This window comes from Pristis pectinata, chromosome 28 (assembly GCF_009764475.1).
Source record: "Pristis pectinata isolate sPriPec2 chromosome 28, sPriPec2.1.pri, whole genome shotgun sequence".
NCBI classification, from domain to species: Eukaryota; Metazoa; Chordata; class Chondrichthyes; order Rhinopristiformes; family Pristidae; genus Pristis; species Pristis pectinata.
Window position 1 is genome coordinate 1,038,699 of NC_067432.1, and position 20,892 is coordinate 1,059,590.

Genomic DNA, 20,892 nt, shown 5'->3' on the forward strand with positions numbered 1-20,892 from the left:
TCAACATGCCCTCGCACTTCAGAGATTTATGCACCAGGTCCCCCTTGTTCCCACAAAGGCCCTAGAACTGTGCCATTTAGCCATGGTGTAGTTTTATGTACAAGAAAGATTGGCAAAAGTGTTGGGTTGATGAGGCAGCCTTGCTTGACACCATTACAAACAGAAATTGGGTCTATTGTGAATCAGCTGGGTAAAATCATGGCTTGCATTGCATCATGTTGCTGACAAACTTGAACTGAATTTCTGCACGCAACCAAATTTTAGAAGGATGCTCCACAATCTTTCTCAACTGAGGGAATCAAAGACATGAGTGGTTGGTGTTACTCCCTGCTATTCTCTTGAAGTTGTCAGCGTAGATCACAACCACCAAGCCTCTATAGGCAGAATCCATGCTGTAATTTGGGGAGCAGCTCTGTATGACCTTTATGATGACTTTCCCTATGGCAGACAGCACAGACCCGTTCTTCATCACAACATAGGTGGTTATTCAGCCCATCGAGTCTATGGCAGCTCTCAGATCAACCTCATTCCCTCACTTATTTCCCTGCAACCTACTCACTCTCATTCCAGCACCCAGGCAGTCTACCAAAGCCAGTTCTACCAGCACTACCTGTTGTACCATTGTGCTGTCCTCCGGGACATCAATGTTTGAAAAAAAATACTTCAAGCCAGAGCCATTTCAACATGTATTTAATAAAATAATTCTGAAGTTACATTCCTTTATTCAAATTGCAACACGTAGGATTTCAGTTCCTCTACAAACTTTAGTACACCCTGTTCCACAGAATGTATTCCAATAATCAAAGTTAGATGCAAATCACATTACACAACAGTGCAGGTTAATCTTTACCCTCACATGCAGCAACATCTTCAGAAGGCCTTCACATGGTCAAACCTGTCTGGTTGGGGTAGTGACCATCCTATCTGTCACTCTAAATTGGATGGTGCACAGGAACTATTAAGTGACTGAATGAAATATTGTCATGAAATCTGGGGTTCATTTTCAATAATCATTTGGCTTTGTTCAGACATTTGTGTCTGTCTGTCTGCCTTCCCAACTTTCTTCTGAGTGATTCTAAGCCAAGCATGCTGGTGCAAGAGCAACCAGAGAAGTTTGACCAGATTAACCAAAGTTTCATGTAAAAAAAAGTTTATCAATGACATTTATATCAAAGTTTCTGAAGCAGGAAAAGTACATGATGGATTCTTAGATTCAGGAAAATCATTAGTCATTACAAAAATACTCCAATGTAGAAACTTGTGCTTAGAGCCAGAGACATTAGTAGTTTGTCAGGTAATCAAATTCTGGATTTCCCCCAGAGTTTCCTAATTATTTGGTGGTAAAATATATATAAATAGAAGATTAGTAGTTGTAAGGCAGCAAGGGACATCTTTCAGGGATTTTCAGACACTGGCTCAATGAGACTAGCATCAGCCTCTTCGCTCGCTGTACCAACTGGGATCATCGTCTGAGGAGAGAAACAACAGTTACTCAGGGAAACAAGTTACTCAGGAAAGCAAAAGCTACTTTAAGTTAATCCTTTTCTGAAGGGAAATTTCTCAAAGAAATAATGCTTTCCAGAAAATCAGCATGGCTCCTCCACAAGATAAAAACATTTCAAATGTCAAACCTTACTACTGCACTCACTTAATGCAACATCTGAAACTCAAGACTAGAAAATGGGCAGTACTTTACAGTTTAGAAATACTTGGTCAAAACTGCTTTCCCCTTCTCAGGAAGGCTGTGCTGTGTGCTCACACGTGTGATCACTGTAGATCAAGGGGCAAAAATAGCCTGGGAGCAGCTACTTTCAGGTAAATGTACATTTGACAAAGTGGGAGTTTGTTCAGGGCAAATGTGTTCCCAAAAGGGTGACAGATCCAAGGAGCCCCGGATGTCAAGGGATGTCCTGGGTCGGATGAAGAGATAAAAGGAAGCAGGTGGCAGGTAGAGAACTGAAAACAGGAGAGGTCCTTCAGACGTGCAGAAAGTTGGGGGGGACCGTACTTAAAGAAACTAGGAGGGCAAATAGGGGACACCAGATATCAAGACCAAGGAAAATGGCTGAGCATTAAAGGCAACAGGATAACTGGGAAAGAGCAGGCCCGTCAGGGGCCGAAGGAGCAACCGGTGCACGGAGTGAGGTGACACCGAGATCGCAAATGAATATTTCTCATCTGCATCAGCCCAGAACACTGCAGTTGGAGAACTCAGGTAGTGGACGAGGGCAAAACAAATGACATTCTACAACATGTTATTAAAATTAGATGTCTTAGCAGGCTTAATAGTGGATAAAGGCCTTTGATATGGTCCCATCTTGCAGGCTGCTCTGACAAATTAGATCACATGGGACCCAGGTAGAGCTCGTTAACTGCGTAAAGAATTGGCTTGACAGTGGAAGTTTGTTTTTCTGATGAGGCCCGTGACTAGTGGTGTGCCTCAGGGGTCAGTGCTGGGCCCATTGTTGTTTGTCACCTATATCAATGATTTGGATGAGAATGTACAAGGCAATGTTAGTAAGTTTATAGATGAATAGGTGGTATTGTAGACAATGAAAGTCATCAGGAATTAGAGGAACCTTGATCATCTGGGTAAGTGGGCCAAGGAATGGTAAATATTCATTTCAGTTAAGTGTGAGTGTTGCATTTTGGGAAGACAAATGCAGGTAGGACGTTCAGTGAACGGCAGGGCCCTGGGGAGCGTTGTAGAACAGAGGGACCTTGGAGTACAAGTGCATGGTTCCCTGAAAGTGGCATCGCAGGTAGACAGGGTGGTGAAGGTGGTTTTTGGCACCCTGGCCTTCGTCAGTCAGGGCACTGAGTATTAGGATTGTGTTCAGTTTTGGCCACAAGAAGGATGCCATTGAGCTGGAGTGCAGAAAAGATCCAGAAGGATGTTGCCGGGACTCAAGGGACTGGGTTACAGGGAGAGGTTGGCCAGGCTGGGACTTTATTCCTTGGTGCAGAGGAGACCAAAGGGTAGACACAAGATATAGGAGCAGAATTTGGTCTCTATACAAATGACAGTACAGAGGTATATATAACCAGGGGCACAGGTTTAAGGTGAGAGGGGAGAGATTTAATGAAGAACTGAAAGGAAGATTTACTCCCCCAGAGAGAAGTGAGTATATGGAACGAGCTGCCAGAGGGAGTGGGTGAGGCTGGTACATTAACAACATTTAAAAGACACTTGGACAGGTCCATGGATAGGAACGGTTCAGAGGGAAATGGGACTAGTTTAGATGAGCATCTTGGTCAGCATGGGCGAGTTGGGCCGAAGGGCTTGTTTCCGTGCTGTATGACTGACCATCACCTAGTCATTTCCAAGACATCCAGTGACATTTGTTTGTCTAATCAAATCCATCACATTATGTTTACTGCTTCTTGTGGCACAAAGACTTCATTCCAGGAGCCAGAGTTCCCACTCCAGCTGTTTCTTTGGTTGATTAGATCTGATCACTGATCCTAGTAAATGGCAAAAGTTCCCTCCTGCTTCGAGACAGATATTGCTCCAAAAATCTCCACTAATATTTCATGAGCAAGGGTGAAATTACACAAGTTAAAGCAACATAGCTTAAAAGGTCAGTTTCTAAGCTTTCATTCCTCCAAAATTCACAATTTTGCACACTGTTTAAAAGAATCAGATTTTTAGGCAAAATGTAATGCAACAGTGCCCCACCAATAGGAAAAGGAAAAAGAAATAAAGGTACAACTGGAAGCAAGGCCCTCGACAGATACCCGCTGCAAACCCCGAATAGTAAAGCAGTGGTGTCACTCCTGTGTCCTTTACTGGTGTCCCACCTTGTAACAATGGGGTCCTGGTGACATCCAAAACCTAGAAAGATTGGTTACATTAAGTTTGTGGTCAGTAAACACCCTGGCTATCACACTACTTTGTATCATTATCTATATCACAGGCCGCATCTTTAGCTCTAAGGCATCAACTCAAATGTACATCAGTTCAATCTCACTGCTGATTACAGACTCTGCATTGAACAGAGCAAATTCAAAATAGTTTAAATATCAATACATAGCAATAACATCCCATGTCTCAAAAAACAGCCATTCGTGTTGGAATCAAAAGTGAACAAGCTGAATTCTCACTGCTGACAAGGCCAACATTTACTCCCCATCGCCTCAAACCAACTGGCTTGCTAGCTTGTCAAGAATCTGCCATGTTATGTGATTCCAGACCCACAGTAGAGGCCAGCATGTACACGGACAGCAGGGTTCCTTCCACACTGATAGTAGTGAACAAGAGTGTCTTGTTAAAAACTGCCATTACTGATGCAAGATTTTTCATTGCAGATTTCTTAATGAACAGGGTTACATTCCCAGATGCTGGGATTTAAACTCATCCAGGCCTCTGGATTAGCGGTCCAATAATATAATTACCAAGCCAACAACATCTATTTGGCTGGAGACTGCTCCATCACACCTTGTCAACTTTTCAACCCATCAATTTGATCAGGATTCAAAGCTGGGTCCACATGTTAGTCAAATCATCGTCCAGCTGGCTTTAAAAAAATATTGGCACTGATCCCACCACGAAAGTGGTCACTGTGGGGGAACTTGGGAGATCAGAAGAACAAATCCTTTCAAGCCCGAGCAGTTACTGTCTGCCCTGGTACACCAAGTGCCGCATGGTCACAATGTCACACTTTAAGACAGTCTTTTACATAACAGGAAAAGTCAAAATACATGCCAATGTCTAACGTTCTATCATGAGCGGGATGTATACAGTTAAAAAAAAGGGCACACATTGGTGGCCAACCATTCACTAATGCATTTTGCCTCAAGGACGGCCCAAGCAGCCGACATGCTTCTTGTTTACACATTTGAGGCAATGAAATTGGCATACCAAGTCAGAGCATCATTTTTAAACATTTAATTATACACTATTCAAAACAGAGGAGCTAACGAAAGGTGCTAACCTCATAACCACTTCCTGCCCAAAACTTTCTCATTTCCTTGCGTGCCAAGGCTGTCAGAGTACAGGTGATGAGAGTACACGGTACAAGGTAGAGCAGAGCAGGCTGCGCCATCTTCATCACGATCAGGACAGCAAAGGTCAAAACCATGCCGAATGCGTATGCTTAAGTAAAAATAAAGTTACAATTAATATTTCTTCCCATTTCAGAACCACCAATGGCTTGTCTTCCTCTCAACTTTCATGCCTTCTACATAAGTTGGTTCTTTAAAAGACCAGCAGGTCGTGACTGAGACACATCCAAATCCCAGACTCAAGCACAGCATCCAGACAGTGAGTGTTGTGCTGGAAACACACTGTGGAGGAACATCAGGGGTCAGGCAGCATCAGAAATGAAGCAAAGGTCTCTTACCCAACACATTACCCATTCTTCTTTCCACCAAAGACCTGACCTGCTGTGTTTTTCCAGTATATGTTTGGTCAAAGGATCAGCTTGTGAGCAAGATCATGTCAATTGAAAAATTGGTCTACACCCAGAGGGGGTTGGGGTTTTGAACAGAGGCCTGAACCTCACATTTAAACAGTCCTTGGAAACTCTTTGAAACTTTGAAAGGTTTGGTGAGAAGTTTGGTAGAACCTGATTCAGCCGATAGATACCACAGCTTCCCACTTCTCCCTAACCCAGGATCAAAAGGAGATCAGCTTGTGGCCAATACAACAGATATTCTATAAAGATCCTGCAGCCTTGGTGTAGGTGAATTTAATGGTTCCTTTGTTGCAAGAAACTAGATTAGACCCAGATTAATGCAACAGTATCCAATTGCTTAATTCTCACTCAGGGAAATGAATGCAGTTTCATATATTTCAGACAAGACTGGATTATACTATAACTTACAGACGTTCATGAGCAGACAATTGTTCTAATAATTACTGGCTATAAAAATATTTCCTCATGTATCAATGTATTAAAATTACTTTACCTATTGTACACAGAATGAAGTAGATGTTGGCCCCGTTTGTCTGAACATCAAATCTTCGACAGTAAGCAACCAATAACCCTGCAAGATATTATGGCAGTAAAATCAGTCTCATAATAAATACTGATCAAAACCTGGCCAAACTTGTACATTTGTAGTTATAATCTTCTGGTTTACTTTTCATTCCATGGGAGTGAGGCACCACAGACCACAATCTTTGGCTGAGTGCAGCACCGATACCGAAGCATTTCCTTTCAAACCATGTTACCTCTGGAGTTGTGAAACGATCGCCAACTCCATCCACAGCAATCACCTGGAAGCAACGTCCCCCTCGCTGCACACTGAACCACCAATGTATTCAGAGCTCCCTGCAAGCTTCCAGGTATGGAACACGCCCCAATTCCACCTGCCGCCACCCTTGGACAATCACACTGCGACCTCTGCTCACCCCACAGCCAGCAAGTTCTCACTGCACAACCACAATGCATTTCCCCTTTCTACATATGTTGGCTTAACCAACTCTATTTGGTGCCCTTTCCTTCAGTCTGTATATCCAAGCTCAAACCACTCCAACCCTTGCGCTCTCTCCCAAAATCAATGTGCCTCAGCCCCTCACTCATTCACTCCTCCAGTTCAACTTTCGTGCTTTAACCTGAAATATACCTCCCTGAAAGTGGCAACATATGTAGACACGGTGGTAGAGGAGGAACGGGGCACACGTGCCTTCATCACTAGGGGCAGAGTACAAGAGTCAGGAGTCATGTTGCGATGTGTAAAACTTTGGTCAGGTATGCAGTCTGATCACCCCGTCACAGGAAGGATGTGGAGGCTTTGGAGAGACCTGAATACTGCCTGGATTTAGAAGGTTTTACATACGAGGTTGGACAAACTTGGATTGTTTTCTCTGGAGCATTGAAGGATGAGGGGGAACCTGATAGAAGTTTATAGAATTATGAGGGGCATAGACTGGGTGGACAGCATCCCCCCCTCCCCCAGCCCAGTGTAGAAATGCCAAATACCAGAGGGCATAGCTTCAAGGTGAGGTGGGAGGTGGGTGGTGGTGGTGGAGGGTGGAGTTTAAAGGCACGTTTCTTTTATCTTTTATAGAGCTGCCGGGGTAGGTGGTGGAAGCAGATACAGTGGAGGCATTTAAGATGCTTAAGATATCCACATGAACACGCAGGGGATGGAGGGATATAGATGTGCAGGTAGAAGGACCCGTTCCTGTACCGTTCTGTGTTCTACAACAGGCTAGACACAGAATGCTCGAGTGACATGCAGTGTGAACTCAAGCCCAGGATGGAATAAAGAGCAAACACACTTGTGAACTGCTTCCAAAGTGGAAGAAATGCAAGTGAACACATAGCAGAGGAACGCGTTGGGCAGCAGCCTGAGCCAGCAGCAGGCAGAGGCCCACCTGCACTTTCTGAACAAGGTGCCACAAGTACAAGTAAATCAGCAGAAAAGCCTGCCAGCCGTCTCCCATGTGCACATCGGTAGCAGGCTGCCACACGTCGACTCATCTCTGTCCTTCTCTACAACCCCTCCCAACCCACCTCCCTTCAGAACCAATTAGTTAGACATTTAATTACTAATTTAGTTAGTTCGGCACCAGATGGTGGGCAGGAGGCCCTGTTCCTCTGCTGTTCAATGTTCTTATGGAAATTAAATCATCAATTTTAATTTCAAACTGAGGGTTAAGCTGAATTACAGCTGATGAATACTTAAATTCCAATGAATTAACTTGGTGCTCTATAGACTGTTACTGCCGTACAACGTGGGAACTTCTGTACTTGGTGCTGATTCACCACCTTGGTTCAGCAAGTACAGATACCAGCTGAAGTGATGTTAATGGACTTCAGTTCACAAGGGAACACTTCAAACGAGTCATGCAGTGATACAGCTCTCCAAGTTAGGTAGGGCATAGTCAGATCAACCAATTGCCTGTAGAAATCTAAAAGTACAACCTAGAGATTTAAGGCAATGTGCAAGGCAAGTTTCTTTTATCTGAGTGTAACAGAACCCATTCCATTTCTCCCACATTACTGACCCTTGAAATATTTATTACCTGGAAAAAAAATTAAATATCAATATCTAAAAGATATCAATATCTGCTGGAGGCAATAATCTAGAGAATGCAGACAAATTGTGGGGCAGACAACAACTTTGCAAAAGCTCGTTCTCACCAAGTCAGAGGATGTAGGTTTTTGTTACTCACCTGGTACTATAATATCTCCAAAGCCAAGCACAGAAAAAGGCAATCCACACAAGGTCGCAACAGACGGCACCAGCCTTGGCACTCTGATTATTACAGGCAACTAGAGAGAACAGCCACAGTCAAGATCATTCAATGAACCTCGAATTGCAGTTGGAAGAGGACCCAACTGTCACATTTCCTCACACCATCCATTGCTTTTCCTAAAAGAAATCACTACGTTATACTGACAACGACTTCACTAGATCTCTCAGCGAGACTTACACCCACACACAGACCCGACACAAGCAGTGTCAGAGCAGAGTGGACTGGCTTGCTGGTTTAGCCAGGTCACCAGAGGAATTGCACTAAATGCAGAGAAAGGAACAGATTTACAAACCTCAGGGTTTGAGGCTACAATCGGAGAGACCAATTTCAGGGTCATACAAAACATCCAGTGAGGACTGCCCCAACATAACTACATTAACAACAGCAGCAATGAGATATGACGAGCAGTACACGACTTTCCACTATTTCTTTGTAAGGCAACCTTGTTGTTAAAGTCTATTCACTCAGGACCAATCGTTTCGTAAATGCTTTATTTAACATCAGTAAAGCGAAGTGCATTTCTCACTGCACTCATGCATTCACGTTACTAACTTTATAAGGCATATTCAATGTCTTATGCAGGTTGGACTCAACATGGGCAGTACTCACATCCCCACCATGCTGCTCTGATCTTAAACTGCATTAAAGATCAATCCTTCAGAGCAGCATTAATCCGTACTCCTCCAGAGACAAGTAGCCGAGAGGACAGATCACTGTTCAAATGAAAAAGGCAACAAATGTTTGGGAGTCACTCGGAAGCCAAATCACAGCAAGTTAAACTCAAAAGCTGCAGCTGGTGGAAATTTAGATTAAAACCAGACAATGCTGGAAACACTCAGGTCAGGCAGCATACGATAAAGGGCCTTGGAACTGAAATGTTAACTGTTTCTCCTCCTTTTGACGCTGCCTGACCAGCTGAGTGTTGCACCAAGGTCCATGCTCAAGCTGCCAGTCACCATGCTGCCCCACTCCACCATGTCCTTTCCACTGACTGCTGAAGTACCACACAAGCTGTGATCTAAAGACTCACTTCCTGAAACAAGGTTGTTTTCTTCTTTAGTAAAAGACCATCTGATGTAGTTTTGATGTTCTGGAACTGAAGGTGGTTTGCCAGGGTCCAGTCATGGCACAGGTGAGTAGCAGGTAAGAACAGGCAAGGTTTTTATTTAAAAATAGTTAAAAAAAAAAGACACCAAATTACAACTAATTAAATGAAGTAGGGATGCAGGATCAGGTGATGTGTGGTACGCACATGATGTGGGAGCTGGTGGACCCCACTGGTGATCACATCTGCATCAAGTGTTAGTTGCTTAAGGAACTCGGGCTCAGAGCTGATGACCTGGAACCTGAGCTTCAAACACTGCAACACATCAGGGAGGGGGAAGTTATGTGGACGCTGTGTTTCAGGAGGCAGTCACACTCATTACATTAACTACTTCAAATTCAGTCTGTGGTCAGGGACAACAGGGTGTGATTGTGAGTGAGGCAGGGAGGGGGATCCAAGAGGTAGTGCTGGAGGAGCCTCAGCCCTTGAGCTTGTCCAAAGAGGTTCTGCTGAGGGAATTTGAGCAGTTAGGGACCAAATTACAAAGCAGAACCAAAAAGGTAATAATCTCTGGATTGCTACCTGAGCCACGTGCAAATTGGCACAGGGTCAGTAAGATCAGAGTTAAATGCATGGCTCAGAGATTGGTGGGGGAGAAGTGGGTTTGAATTCGTGGGACATTGGCACGAGTATTGGGGAAGGAGGGAGCTGTTCCGATGGGAGGGGCTCCACCTGAACCACACTGGGACCAGGGCTGTGGATAGGGCTTTAAACTAAATAATAGGGGATTGGGTTCAACAGATTGGAGAAGTACGGATAAAGTAAAAGGGAAGGAGGGTGCAGGAGAGGTTACTGAAGTCTCCAGAATAAGGAATAAGACAAAGTTTAGAAAGGGATAAGAATGTAACTTCAGGCAACATGGAGACAAATTTTAGAAGAGGGGTGGTGAATACAGGACTGAGGGTGTTATATTTGAATGCAGGCAGTATACGAAATAAAGCAGATGAGCTGATAGCGCAGTTAGAAATCGGCAGGTACGTTGTTGAGAGCATCAGGGTCGTGGTCGAAAGAAAATCACAGCTGGCAGCTAAACATCCAAGGATACACATCCTATCGAAAAGACAGGCAGGTGGGCAGAGGGGTGGGGTGGCTCTGCCGGTAAAAAAAAATGAAACCAAATCCTTAGCAAGAAGTAACGTAGGATCAGTAGATCCTTGTGGGTAGAGTTAAAAAACCTCAAGGGTAAAAAGACCCCGATGGGAATTTATACAGGCCTCTGAATAGTGGCCAGGATGTGGGGTACAAATTACAACAGGAGCTAGAAAAGGCATGTGAAAAGGGCAATGTTACAGTGGTCATGGGGGACTTCAGTATGCAGGTAGATTGGGAAAATCAGGATGGCACTGGATCCCAAGAGAAGGAATTTGTAGAATGCTTACAAGATGGCTTTTTAGAGCAGCTTATGGTCGAGCCCACTGGGGAAAAGGCAATTCTGGATTTGGTGTTGTGCAATGAACCAGATTTGATCAGGGAGCTTAAGGTAAAGGAACCCTTAGGAGGCAGTGATCATAATATGATAGAATTCACCCTGCAGTTTGAGAGAGAGGAGCTGGCCAACGTTGATTGGAAGGGATGACGGTAGAGCAGCAATGGCAGGAGCTTCTGGCAGTAATTCAGAAGACGCAGGATCAGTTCATCCCAAAGAAGCAGCAGTATTTTAAAGGGAGGATGAGGCAACCGTGGCTGACAAGGGAAGTCAAAGGCAGCAGAAGCGCAAAAGAAAGAGCATACAATATTGCAAAAATTAACAGGAAGCTATAGGATTGGGAAGCTTTTAAAAACCAACAGAAGGCTACTAAAAAAAAGCAATAAGGGGAGAAACGATGAAATATGAAGATAAGCTAGCCGATAATATAAAAGAAGATACCAAATGTTTTTTCAGATATATAAAAAGTAAAAGAGGCAAGAGTGGACATCGGACAGCTGGAAAATGACGCTGGAGGTAGTAATGGGGAACGAAGAAATGGTGGATGAACTGAATAAGTATTTTGCGTCAGTCCTCACTGTGGAAGACACCAGCAGGATTGATGTTGGGTCCGCTACTTTTCACATGTTAATGATCTGGATGACGGAATTGATGGTTTTTTGGCCAAGTTTGTGGATGATACAAAGATAGGTGGAGGGGCAGGTAGTGTTGAGGAAGCAGGGAGTCTGCGGAAGGACTTGGACAGGTTGGGAGAATGGGCAAAGCAGTGGCAGATGGAATACAGAGCAGGGAAGTGTACGGTCATGCACTTTGGTAGGAGGAATAAAGGTGGAGACTATTTTCTAAACGGGGATCGAATTCAGAAATCGGAGGTGCAAAGGGACTTGGGAGCCCTCGTGCAGGATTCCCTAAAGGTTAACTTGCAGGTTGAGTCAGTAGCAAGGAAGGCAAATGAAACGTTAGCATTCATTTCAAGAAGACTGGAATATAAAACCAAAGGTGTAATGTGGAGGCTTTACAAGGCATTGGTCAGACCACATTTGGAGTATTGAGAGCAGTTTTGGGCCCCGTATCTCAGGAAGAATGTGCTGGCATTGGAGAGGGTCCAGAGGAGGTTTACGAGAATGATCCCAAGAATGAAAGGGTTAACACACGAGGAGCGTTTGATGTCTCTGGGCCTGTACTCACTGGAGTTTAGAAGGATGATGGGGGGATCTCAATGAAATCTACCCAATATTGAGAGGCCTGGATAGAGTGGACGTGGAGAGGATGTTTCCATCAGTGGGAGAGTCTAGGACCAGAGGGCACAGCCTCAGAATAGAAGGGCGTCCCTTTAGAACGGAGATGAGGAGGAATTTCTTTAGCCAGAGGGTGGTGAATCTGTGGAATTCATTGCCACAGACAGCTGTGGAGGCCAAGTCATTGGGTATATTTACAGCGGAGGTTGATAGATTCTTGATTAGTGAGGGTGTCAAAGGTTACGGGGAGAAGGCAGGAGAATGGGGTTGAGAGGGAAAAATAAATCAGCTGTGGTTGAATGGCAGACTCGATGGGCCAAATGGCCTAATTCTGCTCCTATGTCTTATGGTCTTCTCCCTCACATTCTTCTCTCCCTCACCTCACCACCTCCCCTCCCGCCCCCCCCCCCCCACCCCACATTGCCCAAAGCAGAAACCCAATAATGTCAAACTGGCATCTTGTATTCACGCCCTGTACCACACCAGTTAGGAGGTTCAATCCAAGAAGAACTAATGATAGTTTAAGAATAATCACTGACCGTAAATATAAAATTCAGACTTTGATAAATAGCTTCTTACTTTTTCAACATGAGGCACTGGTGCTACAAGTTCCATCAAGTTGTTTCCCGTACTCTAGAATCAAACCCAATATTTAGTGCTTGAGGAAATGCAAAAGCCCAGCATCCTGTCCGTTTGTTAGTAAAGCAGCAGGTTCAGCCCAGACCGGGATGATAGTTTCTACTTTACCTTCTCACCAGTGCCGGCTCCAGATCCTGTTGCCACCTCAACCATAATGCTCTCATGATTCTGAAATAAAGAAAAGCTTGTTCCAGCAATGGTAACCAAGGCTCTCACATTCTCAGTCAATGCATCACTAGATCTCACTGACCAACCTTCAATCCTCCTGCCCCCTCACCTGTCTGTTTGGAGAAAGTAACTGGCATTTTCCCTGTGCTTTTCTTCCGCTGCTGACAGATCTGTGCGTGGTGACTGTGGCTCCAAGGTGGGCAGTGGTGCAGTGAGTTACGAATGGAAAGTTATAACTGGACTGTATAATATTTTAACTTTGCCAATGCTTCCTTCACACTGTTGGATTCGACTGTTTTAATTAGTTTTTTTAACACGTACAGTGTTTGATTCACCTCAAGTGGCTGCACAAGGAATGGCCGCTTCCTAGCTCATTGGTTCGTCCATCAGGTGAATATGGGTCTTTTCATTGGTTGGTTTGGCCGCAGGTACCGAATAGGTTTCCTGATTGGACTGTTCTTAGTTGAGGAGTATCTCTTATCTCAGGTATAAAAGGAGTCGTTTTTTGTTAATCTCTCTCTTGCTCTCCTCCCCCCGGCCTGAGCTCATTTTAGTTCCTTTTGTCTCAGCTCATCTCCCAGTAGTAAAGCTGGTGCCGTGTGCTCTGTGACTGTTTCTTTGTTTTAAACTTTTCCAATAAAACTTTGTGAAGCACCAAGTTGTTTTCAACTCATTCCTGGACTCCTGAAAGAACCTGTGGATTCGAAAATAACCGGATCCAACAACACTAAGCATAATCTTCAATGTAAGACTGCCTTTTCTATTAGCTCCTTCACCAATGAAGTATCTGTGCAGCCAATTGAATGTAACTGGACAGGAATGACTGGGTAATCTAATTTTAATAAGGCTGTTTAAAGGAAAAGTATTCACCAGGAGAACACGCCCACACTTCTTTGAAATCGTGTAATGGGATTTTCAACATTGAGAGGAGTGAGGGCTTTGGCAATACTTTAAATCTTTGAAACACACCAAAAGCATCAAAATGCTGGGAACTACAAATAAGGACAAGGCAGGGATGATGGAAAGTAGTTTTACTGGAAAGTCTCAGCAACAAGGGACCTCAGATCCGAGGGCCCGTGTAGCACAAAATCACGAGGATTTTTTGTTTCTCTTAATTCATTTCCAGGATGCTAGCAAACTCCTGCAGCAAACCCTGACGGCTATAACGACCACAGCCTCTTCCTTTGTGCAAGCTAGGACCAAAGTGGACTGCTTTCCCCACAATTCCCATCAACTCCCTGGTAAAACCAAGTGCTGCCTTGATGTCATGCGCAGTCACTCTCACATCTAGACCAACCCTTCGATCCATGTTTAGACTGGTTATAATAAGGTCTGGAGGTGAGTGGGCTCAACAAAGCATGGGATCCAGAGAGAGCTGGCTAATTGGATACACAATTGGCTCGATGGCAGGGTGACAGTGGAAGGTTGTTTTGCAGACTGGAGGCCCGTGACTAGTGGTGTTCCCCAAGGCTTGCTGCTGGGCCCATTACTGTTTGTCATTTATACCAACAATTTGGATAAGAATGAACAAGGCACAGAGAACTACAGCACAGTACAATACAGAAACAGGCCCTTCAGCCCATCTAGTCCATGCCAACCTGATCTTCTATCTAGTCCCATCCACCTGCACCCAGACCATATCCCTCCAAACCCCTCCCATCCACGTACCTATCCAAACCTCTTAAATGTGACAGTTGAACCCACATCCACCACTTCCGCTGGCAGCTCGTTCCACACTCGCACCACCCTCTGAGTGAAGACATTTCCCCTCAGATTCCCCTTAAATATTTCACCTTTCACCCTAAACCTACATCCTCTAGTTCTAGTCTCATACATGCATTCTCTCTATATATACCCCTCAATTTTGTATATGTCTTTAATATCTCCCCTCATTCTCCTGCACTCCGGTGAATAAACTCCTAACCTATTCAACCTTTCCCTATAACTCAGGTCCTCAAGTCCCAGCGACATCCTTGTAAATTTTCTCTGCACTCTTTCAAGCTCATTGATATCTTTCCTGTAGGTAGGTGACCAGAACTGCACACAGTACTCCAAATTCGGCCTCAACAACTTCTTGTACAACTTTAACAAAACATCCCAACTCCTGTACTCAATGCCCTGATTTATGAAGGTCAAAGTGCCAAAAGCTCTTTATGACCCTATCTATCTGTGATGCCACTTTCAAGGAACCATGGATCTGTATTCCCAGCTCCCTTTGTTTACCACACACCTCAGTGCCCTACCGTTCTCTGTGTAAGTCTTTCCCTGGTTTGTCCTCCCAAAGTGCAACACCTCACACTTGTCTGCATTAAATTCCATCTGCCATTTTTCAGCCCATTTTCTCAGCTAGTCAACATCACACTGCAAGCTTTGACAGCCTTTCTCACTGTCCACTACACCCCCAATCTTGGTGTCATCTGCAAATTTGCTGATGGCGACCTTCTGTAAGGAGTTTGTACATTCTCCTCCGGGTGCTCTGGTTTCCTCCCACATTCCAAAAGACGTACGGGTTAGGAAGTTGTGGGCATGCTATGTTGGCACCAGAAGCGTAGCGACACTTGTGGGCTGCCCCAGAACACTCTACGCAAAAGATGCATTTCACTGTGTGTTTCGATGTACACGTGACTAATAAGGATATCTTAACAACAACAGACCCAGCACCGATCCCTGCAGCACACCACTAGTCACAGGCCTAGAGTCAGAGACACAACCATCTACGACCACTCTCTGCTTCTCTCTCTAAGTCAACGTTGAATCCAATTGGCTAATTCATCCTGAATACTAAGCAACTTAACCTTCTGGTGCATCCTCCCATGTGGGACTTTGTCAAAGGCTTTGCTAAAGATGAGATGGACTCTGACCTCACGATCTACCTTGTTGTGACCTTGCACCTTATTGCACTGCACTTTCTCTGTAGCTGTGACACTTTACTCTACTGTTGTTTTTACCTGTACTACTTCAATGCACTCTGTACTAACCCAATGTAACTGCACTGTGTAATGAACTGACCCGTACGATCGGTATGCAAGACAAGTTTTCCACTGTACCTCGGTACAAGTGACAATAATAAACCAACACCAATAAAGTCCATGTGGACAACATCATCCGCCTTTCCCTCGTCGACCTTCTTGGTAACCTGCTCGAAGATCTCCGAGATTGGTTAGACATGACCTACCACACACAAAGCCACGTTGACTATCCCAAACCAGGCCCTATCTATCCAAATACTTGTATATCCTGTCCCTCCAATAATTTACCCACGACTGATGTCAGGCTCATCGGCCTATAATTTCCCAGCTTATTCTTAGAGCCTTTCTTGAACAACATGAGCTATCCTCCGGCACCTCACCCATAGCTAAAGGTGTTCTAAATATCTCTGCCAGGACCCTGCAATTTCTGAACTAACCTCCCACAAGGTCTGAGGGGACAGCTCCTCAGGCCCTGGGGATTTATCCACCTTCATTCACCTCAAGACAACCAGCACCTCCTCTTCCATAATCCAGACCATGACCTTACTATTTTGCCTCAGTTCTAGTCTCTGTGTCTGTCTCCAGGGTAAATACAGATGTAAAATATTCATTTAAGAATAGATGACCATGCTGATCTTCAAGACCAATTTTGTCCCTTGCTACCCTTTTGCTCTTAATATAGCTATAGAAACCCTTGGGATTCTTTCACCGTCTGACAGAGCAACCTCATGTTTTCTCTCTCAAGTGTTCTCTTGTATTTCTTATACTCCTCAAGCGCTTCATTTGATCCTAACTGCCAATACCTGATATGCGCCACCTTCTTTACCAGGGCCTCAATATCCCTCAATAACCAAGGTTCCGGAAACCTGTTAGCCTTGCCTTTTATTCCAACAGAAACATACAGATTCTGTACTCTCAATATTTCACTTTTGAAAGCCTCCCACTTAATAAGCATCTCTTTGCCGGAAAACAACCTATCCCAATTCACACCTGCAGATCCCTTCTGATGCCATCAAAATTGTCCCTACTCCAATTTAGAATCTCAACCTGAGGACCAGTCCCATCCTTCTCCATAATGGAATTATGATCACTAGATCTAAAGCGTTCCCCTACACACACTTGTCACCTGCCCTGTCTCATTCCCCAAGAGGAGATCCAGTATCACGCTCTCTCTTATTGGGACCTCTACATATTGATTAAGGAAACTTTCCTGAACACATTTGACAAACTCTATCCCATCCAATCCCTTTACAGTATGGGAGTCCCAGTCAATATGTGGAAAGTTAAAATCACCTACTATCACAACCTCATGTTTCTTGCAACTGTTCGCTATCTCTCTACAAATTTGTTCCTCTAAATCCCGCTGACTATTGGGAGGTCTATAATATAGTCCCATCAACGTGGTCATCCCTTTTTATTCCTCAGTTCCACCCACATTGCCTCAGTAGACGAGCCCTCCAGTACGTCCTCTCTGAGCACTGCCGTGACGTTTTCCCTGATGAGTAATGCCACCCCTCCCCCTTTAATACCTCCCTCTCTTGTGTCTAACACATCAGAACCCCAGAACATTGAGCTGCCAGTCCTGCCCCTCCTGCAACCAAGTCTCACTAATGGTTACAACATCATAATTCCATGTGCTGATCCATGCTCCAAGTTCATCCAGCTTACTACAATACTCCTTGCATTGAAAGAGACATCTCAGAACACGTCCCACCACGCTCATCAACCAGTCGATTTCTGTCTTTGCTTGTAGACATAACATCTACTTTCCCCACAGCCACTCTACTTGCTGCCCTGCCACTCTGGTTCCCACCCCCTGCAACTCTAGTTTAAACCCTATCCCCTGAGCAGCATTTGCGAACCTTCCCAAAAGGATATTGGTTCCCCTCCAGTTCAGGTGCAAACTGTTCATTTGTACAGGTCTCCCCTGCCCTGGAAGAGAGCCCAATGATCCAAAAATCTGAGGCCCTTCCTCCTGCACCATCTCCTTAGCCACATGTTAAACTGCACTCTCGTTATTTCTTGCCTCACTAGCACGTGGCACGAGTAGCAATCCTGAGTTCACCACCCTGGAGGTCCTCTCTTAACTTAGCACTTAACCCCCTCAACTCACTTTGCAGGACCTCGTCACCCTTCCCGTCTATGTCATTGGTACTGATGTGGACCATGACTTCTGGCTGCTCCCCCTCCCGTTTAAGAATGCTGTGGACCCAATCCGAGATGTCTCGCGTAGTTAGTAAATTTGCAGATGACACTAAAATAGGTGGTATAGTGGACAATGAAGAAGGGTATCAAAAATTACAGGGAGATCTTGATCAGCTGAGTAATTGGGCAGAGGAATGGCAGATGGAGTTTAATTCTGATCAGTACGAGGTGCTGCATTTTGGAAAATAAAATCCAGGTAGGACCTTCACAGTGAACGGCGGGACCTGGGGAACGGAGATACCACAGAGTACACGGTTCACTATGTGGAGTCACAGGTAGACAGGGTGGTGAAGGTGGCTTTTGGCACACTGGTCTTCATAAGTCAGGGCATTGAGTATAAAAGCTAGGAGGTCATGATGCAGTTCTACAGCTGGTGAGGCTGCACTTGGAGTGTTGTGTTCAGTTTTGGTCTTCCTGCTATAGGAAAGATGTTATTAAACTGGAATGAGTGCAGAAAAGATTTACAAGGATGTTGCCAGGACTTGAGGGACCGAGTTACAGGGAGAGGTTGGACAGGCTAGGAATTTATACCCCTCTAAGGTCACGAGGGGCACAGATAGGGTGGAATGTATTCATGTCTTTTCCCCCATGATTGGGGAATCAAGAAGCAACTCTGACACAAAGGGTTGTGTCCATATATGAAACGAGCTGCCAAAGGAAATGGTTGAGGCAGGTACAATAACATCTTTTAAAAGACTGTTGGACATGTACATGGATTGGAAAAGTTTAGAAGGTTATGGGCCAAACGCTGGCAAATGGGACTAGCTTGGATGGGCATCTTGGTCGGCATGGACCAGTTGGGCCGAAGGGCCTGTTTCCGTGCTGTATAAGTGTTATAAGATAGTACATTTGACAACACTTGACCATAACTTCCGTTTTGCTGACAATTGAAAACACAGCAGTGCAGTGATAATTAGGGGGATTGGACTGGACTTTAGGTGCCAGTTCAGTCAGGGTGAGCTGATGGCCTGTGTTACAACACCTCATGATTCTCCCAGTAGTGCTGATATTACAGCTTCTACCATCACATGCAGGTCAGGCTGGAAACATTATATTTTCAAACATTGCAACCTAACAAATATTCCACATTTGATGGACACACAGAACATTAGAAACCATGAGGAGAGCTGAGGGGTAAGTACATTGATTGAGGTGGCTGTTAAAACATTAGATCCTTGGCTCCATTAATACTGGCCCAGTGACTAAACCTACAAACGCTGGCTAGGATTTGACGGAAGGATCTACAGCAGTAAACTCACCGGTGTGAAAAAAGGAGTTATGAAAACAAAGAAGACGTCGTAGACGAGGAGGAGGACCAGCAGAATGACGCAGGACTGCAAAACAAGAAGGCCAGAGGTTCAGCACCTTGCAAATACTAGTCTCCCCGATGACGAGGCGATCTCATCGTCCATGCCAGTGCACAGACCAATCACACGGACAATAACTTCTCCCCCGTGGCCTGTTCTCCTGCCCACCTCCACCTCCTCCCCCCACGTTCCCATCAACTTCTCCCCTTCCACAAATTCTACCCCTCACCTTAACACCAGCGGAAGCTTACAGCAGGTAATCACTTTACCAACATGTGCATCTCTGGCATGTGGGGGGGAGAGGGAAAACACAGGAAGAACGTGCAAACTCCACACAGACAGCACCCAAGGTCAGGATCGAACCGGTGGATTGGAGATGTGAGGAGCAGCACAAGGTGCCCGAGGTTTGTAGATATACTGCCAGAAAAGCTTATTAAATGTCTGCACCAGAAACATTTCTGTAGTTCCCTCAAACAGGGCAAACAGCTGGGAGAGTACGCTCCCAACGAATGCCCTTTTCCCATCTCTTCTATACCCACAGCCAAATCGGTTGTGCACACAGTCCCAGAAGAGGACTCCGGAGTTACTGACAAGCACTTCCCCACACACTCGATTCACCCAGCTGCTGGGAAGCACAGCCCTCAGGGCTCTGCCAAAGTCCGCCATCTGTGGAGGCCCCAGTGTTTACCAGGCTAGTTGAGCCCTTTTCCCTTCCACGATCAGCACTGGGGGGTCATCGCTTCCAGCATCTCGATATTCGGTAACACCAGTGATTTCCCATAACCCACGTTAGTTTTCAGAATTTCCAAAACGAATTTAAAACTACTTTACATCTCACGTGATGAGCAGGCAAGTTACACATATATTGTTCTACATCAGGGAGATATTACGATTGTTTCAATACACACATGATGCTCCCTGACAACACACATTACCTTAAAGTGAGGCATCTTCAGGGTCTTCATGAAGTTAAGGCAAAAGGCAACTCCAAGACAGTCATGTAGAGCCCAAACCCACCTGAAATGCAAGTCAGTCAAGTTAGTACCAGCTCCACGTGTAACAAGACAGCAACAATGCTCTTGGAAGAATTTGACAATTAAACAAGACCTTTAAAAGGTGAAAGGACATCACCCTCACAGGCCACATTCTTGCAGTCTCCTGATAAATACCAGAACCTTATTTAGAAACATCACAGGATTAAATCTAAAAGATTTTGAGAATGTGAAGCTTTTCTCCCCCACTCCCAGAGCTTTATGTGGACAGCTGTAGGAGAACATGAGTTAGTCTCGTGCCCTAGATCAGCAGATGTATGCTCAGGACACATGTATGTGTTGGAGTTTAGTGGGGCAAGAGGGGACTTGACTGAATCCAGAAGGAAACTTGTTGTTATGGGAGAATCTATAACGAGGGGTTCATCGTTCAAGACAGACGAGGAAATCTTTTCCCTGGAGGACCGAGAATTTTCAGGACTCTTACTTCCACTGACCTTGAGGAAGAGCAGCTTTGAATATTAATAGCAGACAGAGCTATTGGTTAAATAGATTTGTGACAAGGGGGGTGAAAGGAAGACGATAACAAGCAGATCAGCAGTGACCTCACTGAACGGTGAACCAGGCCTGACTGCCT

At 44.9% G+C, this 20,892-nt stretch overlaps 1 protein-coding gene across 6 annotated transcripts; it reads right to left on the minus strand.

The window, feature by feature from the left end:
- Positions 1-673: 673 nt before the first annotated feature.
- LOC127583833 (signal peptide peptidase-like 2A) lies at positions 674-20,280 on the minus strand. Of its 6 annotated transcripts, none has more exons than XM_052040206.1 (9): positions 20,202-20,280; positions 19,219-19,293; positions 12,726-12,785; positions 12,558-12,611; positions 8,126-8,225; positions 5,911-5,988; positions 4,935-5,095; positions 3,802-3,835; positions 674-1,469 (listed from the first exon to the last, which is right to left on the minus strand). In XM_052040206.1, the coding sequence occupies exons 1-9, from the start codon at positions 20,229-20,231 to the stop codon at positions 1,432-1,434; spliced, it is 630 nt and encodes a 209-aa protein (XP_051896166.1). In that variant the 5' UTR covers positions 20,232-20,280; the 3' UTR covers positions 674-1,431. The 6 variants fall into 6 exon arrangements, with proteins under 6 accessions (XP_051896166.1, XP_051896163.1, XP_051896168.1 ...); XM_052040203.1 differs by having other exon boundaries at positions 3,739-3,835; XM_052040208.1 differs by lacking the exon at positions 12,558-12,611.
- Between the last annotated feature and the right edge of the window lie 612 nt (positions 20,281-20,892).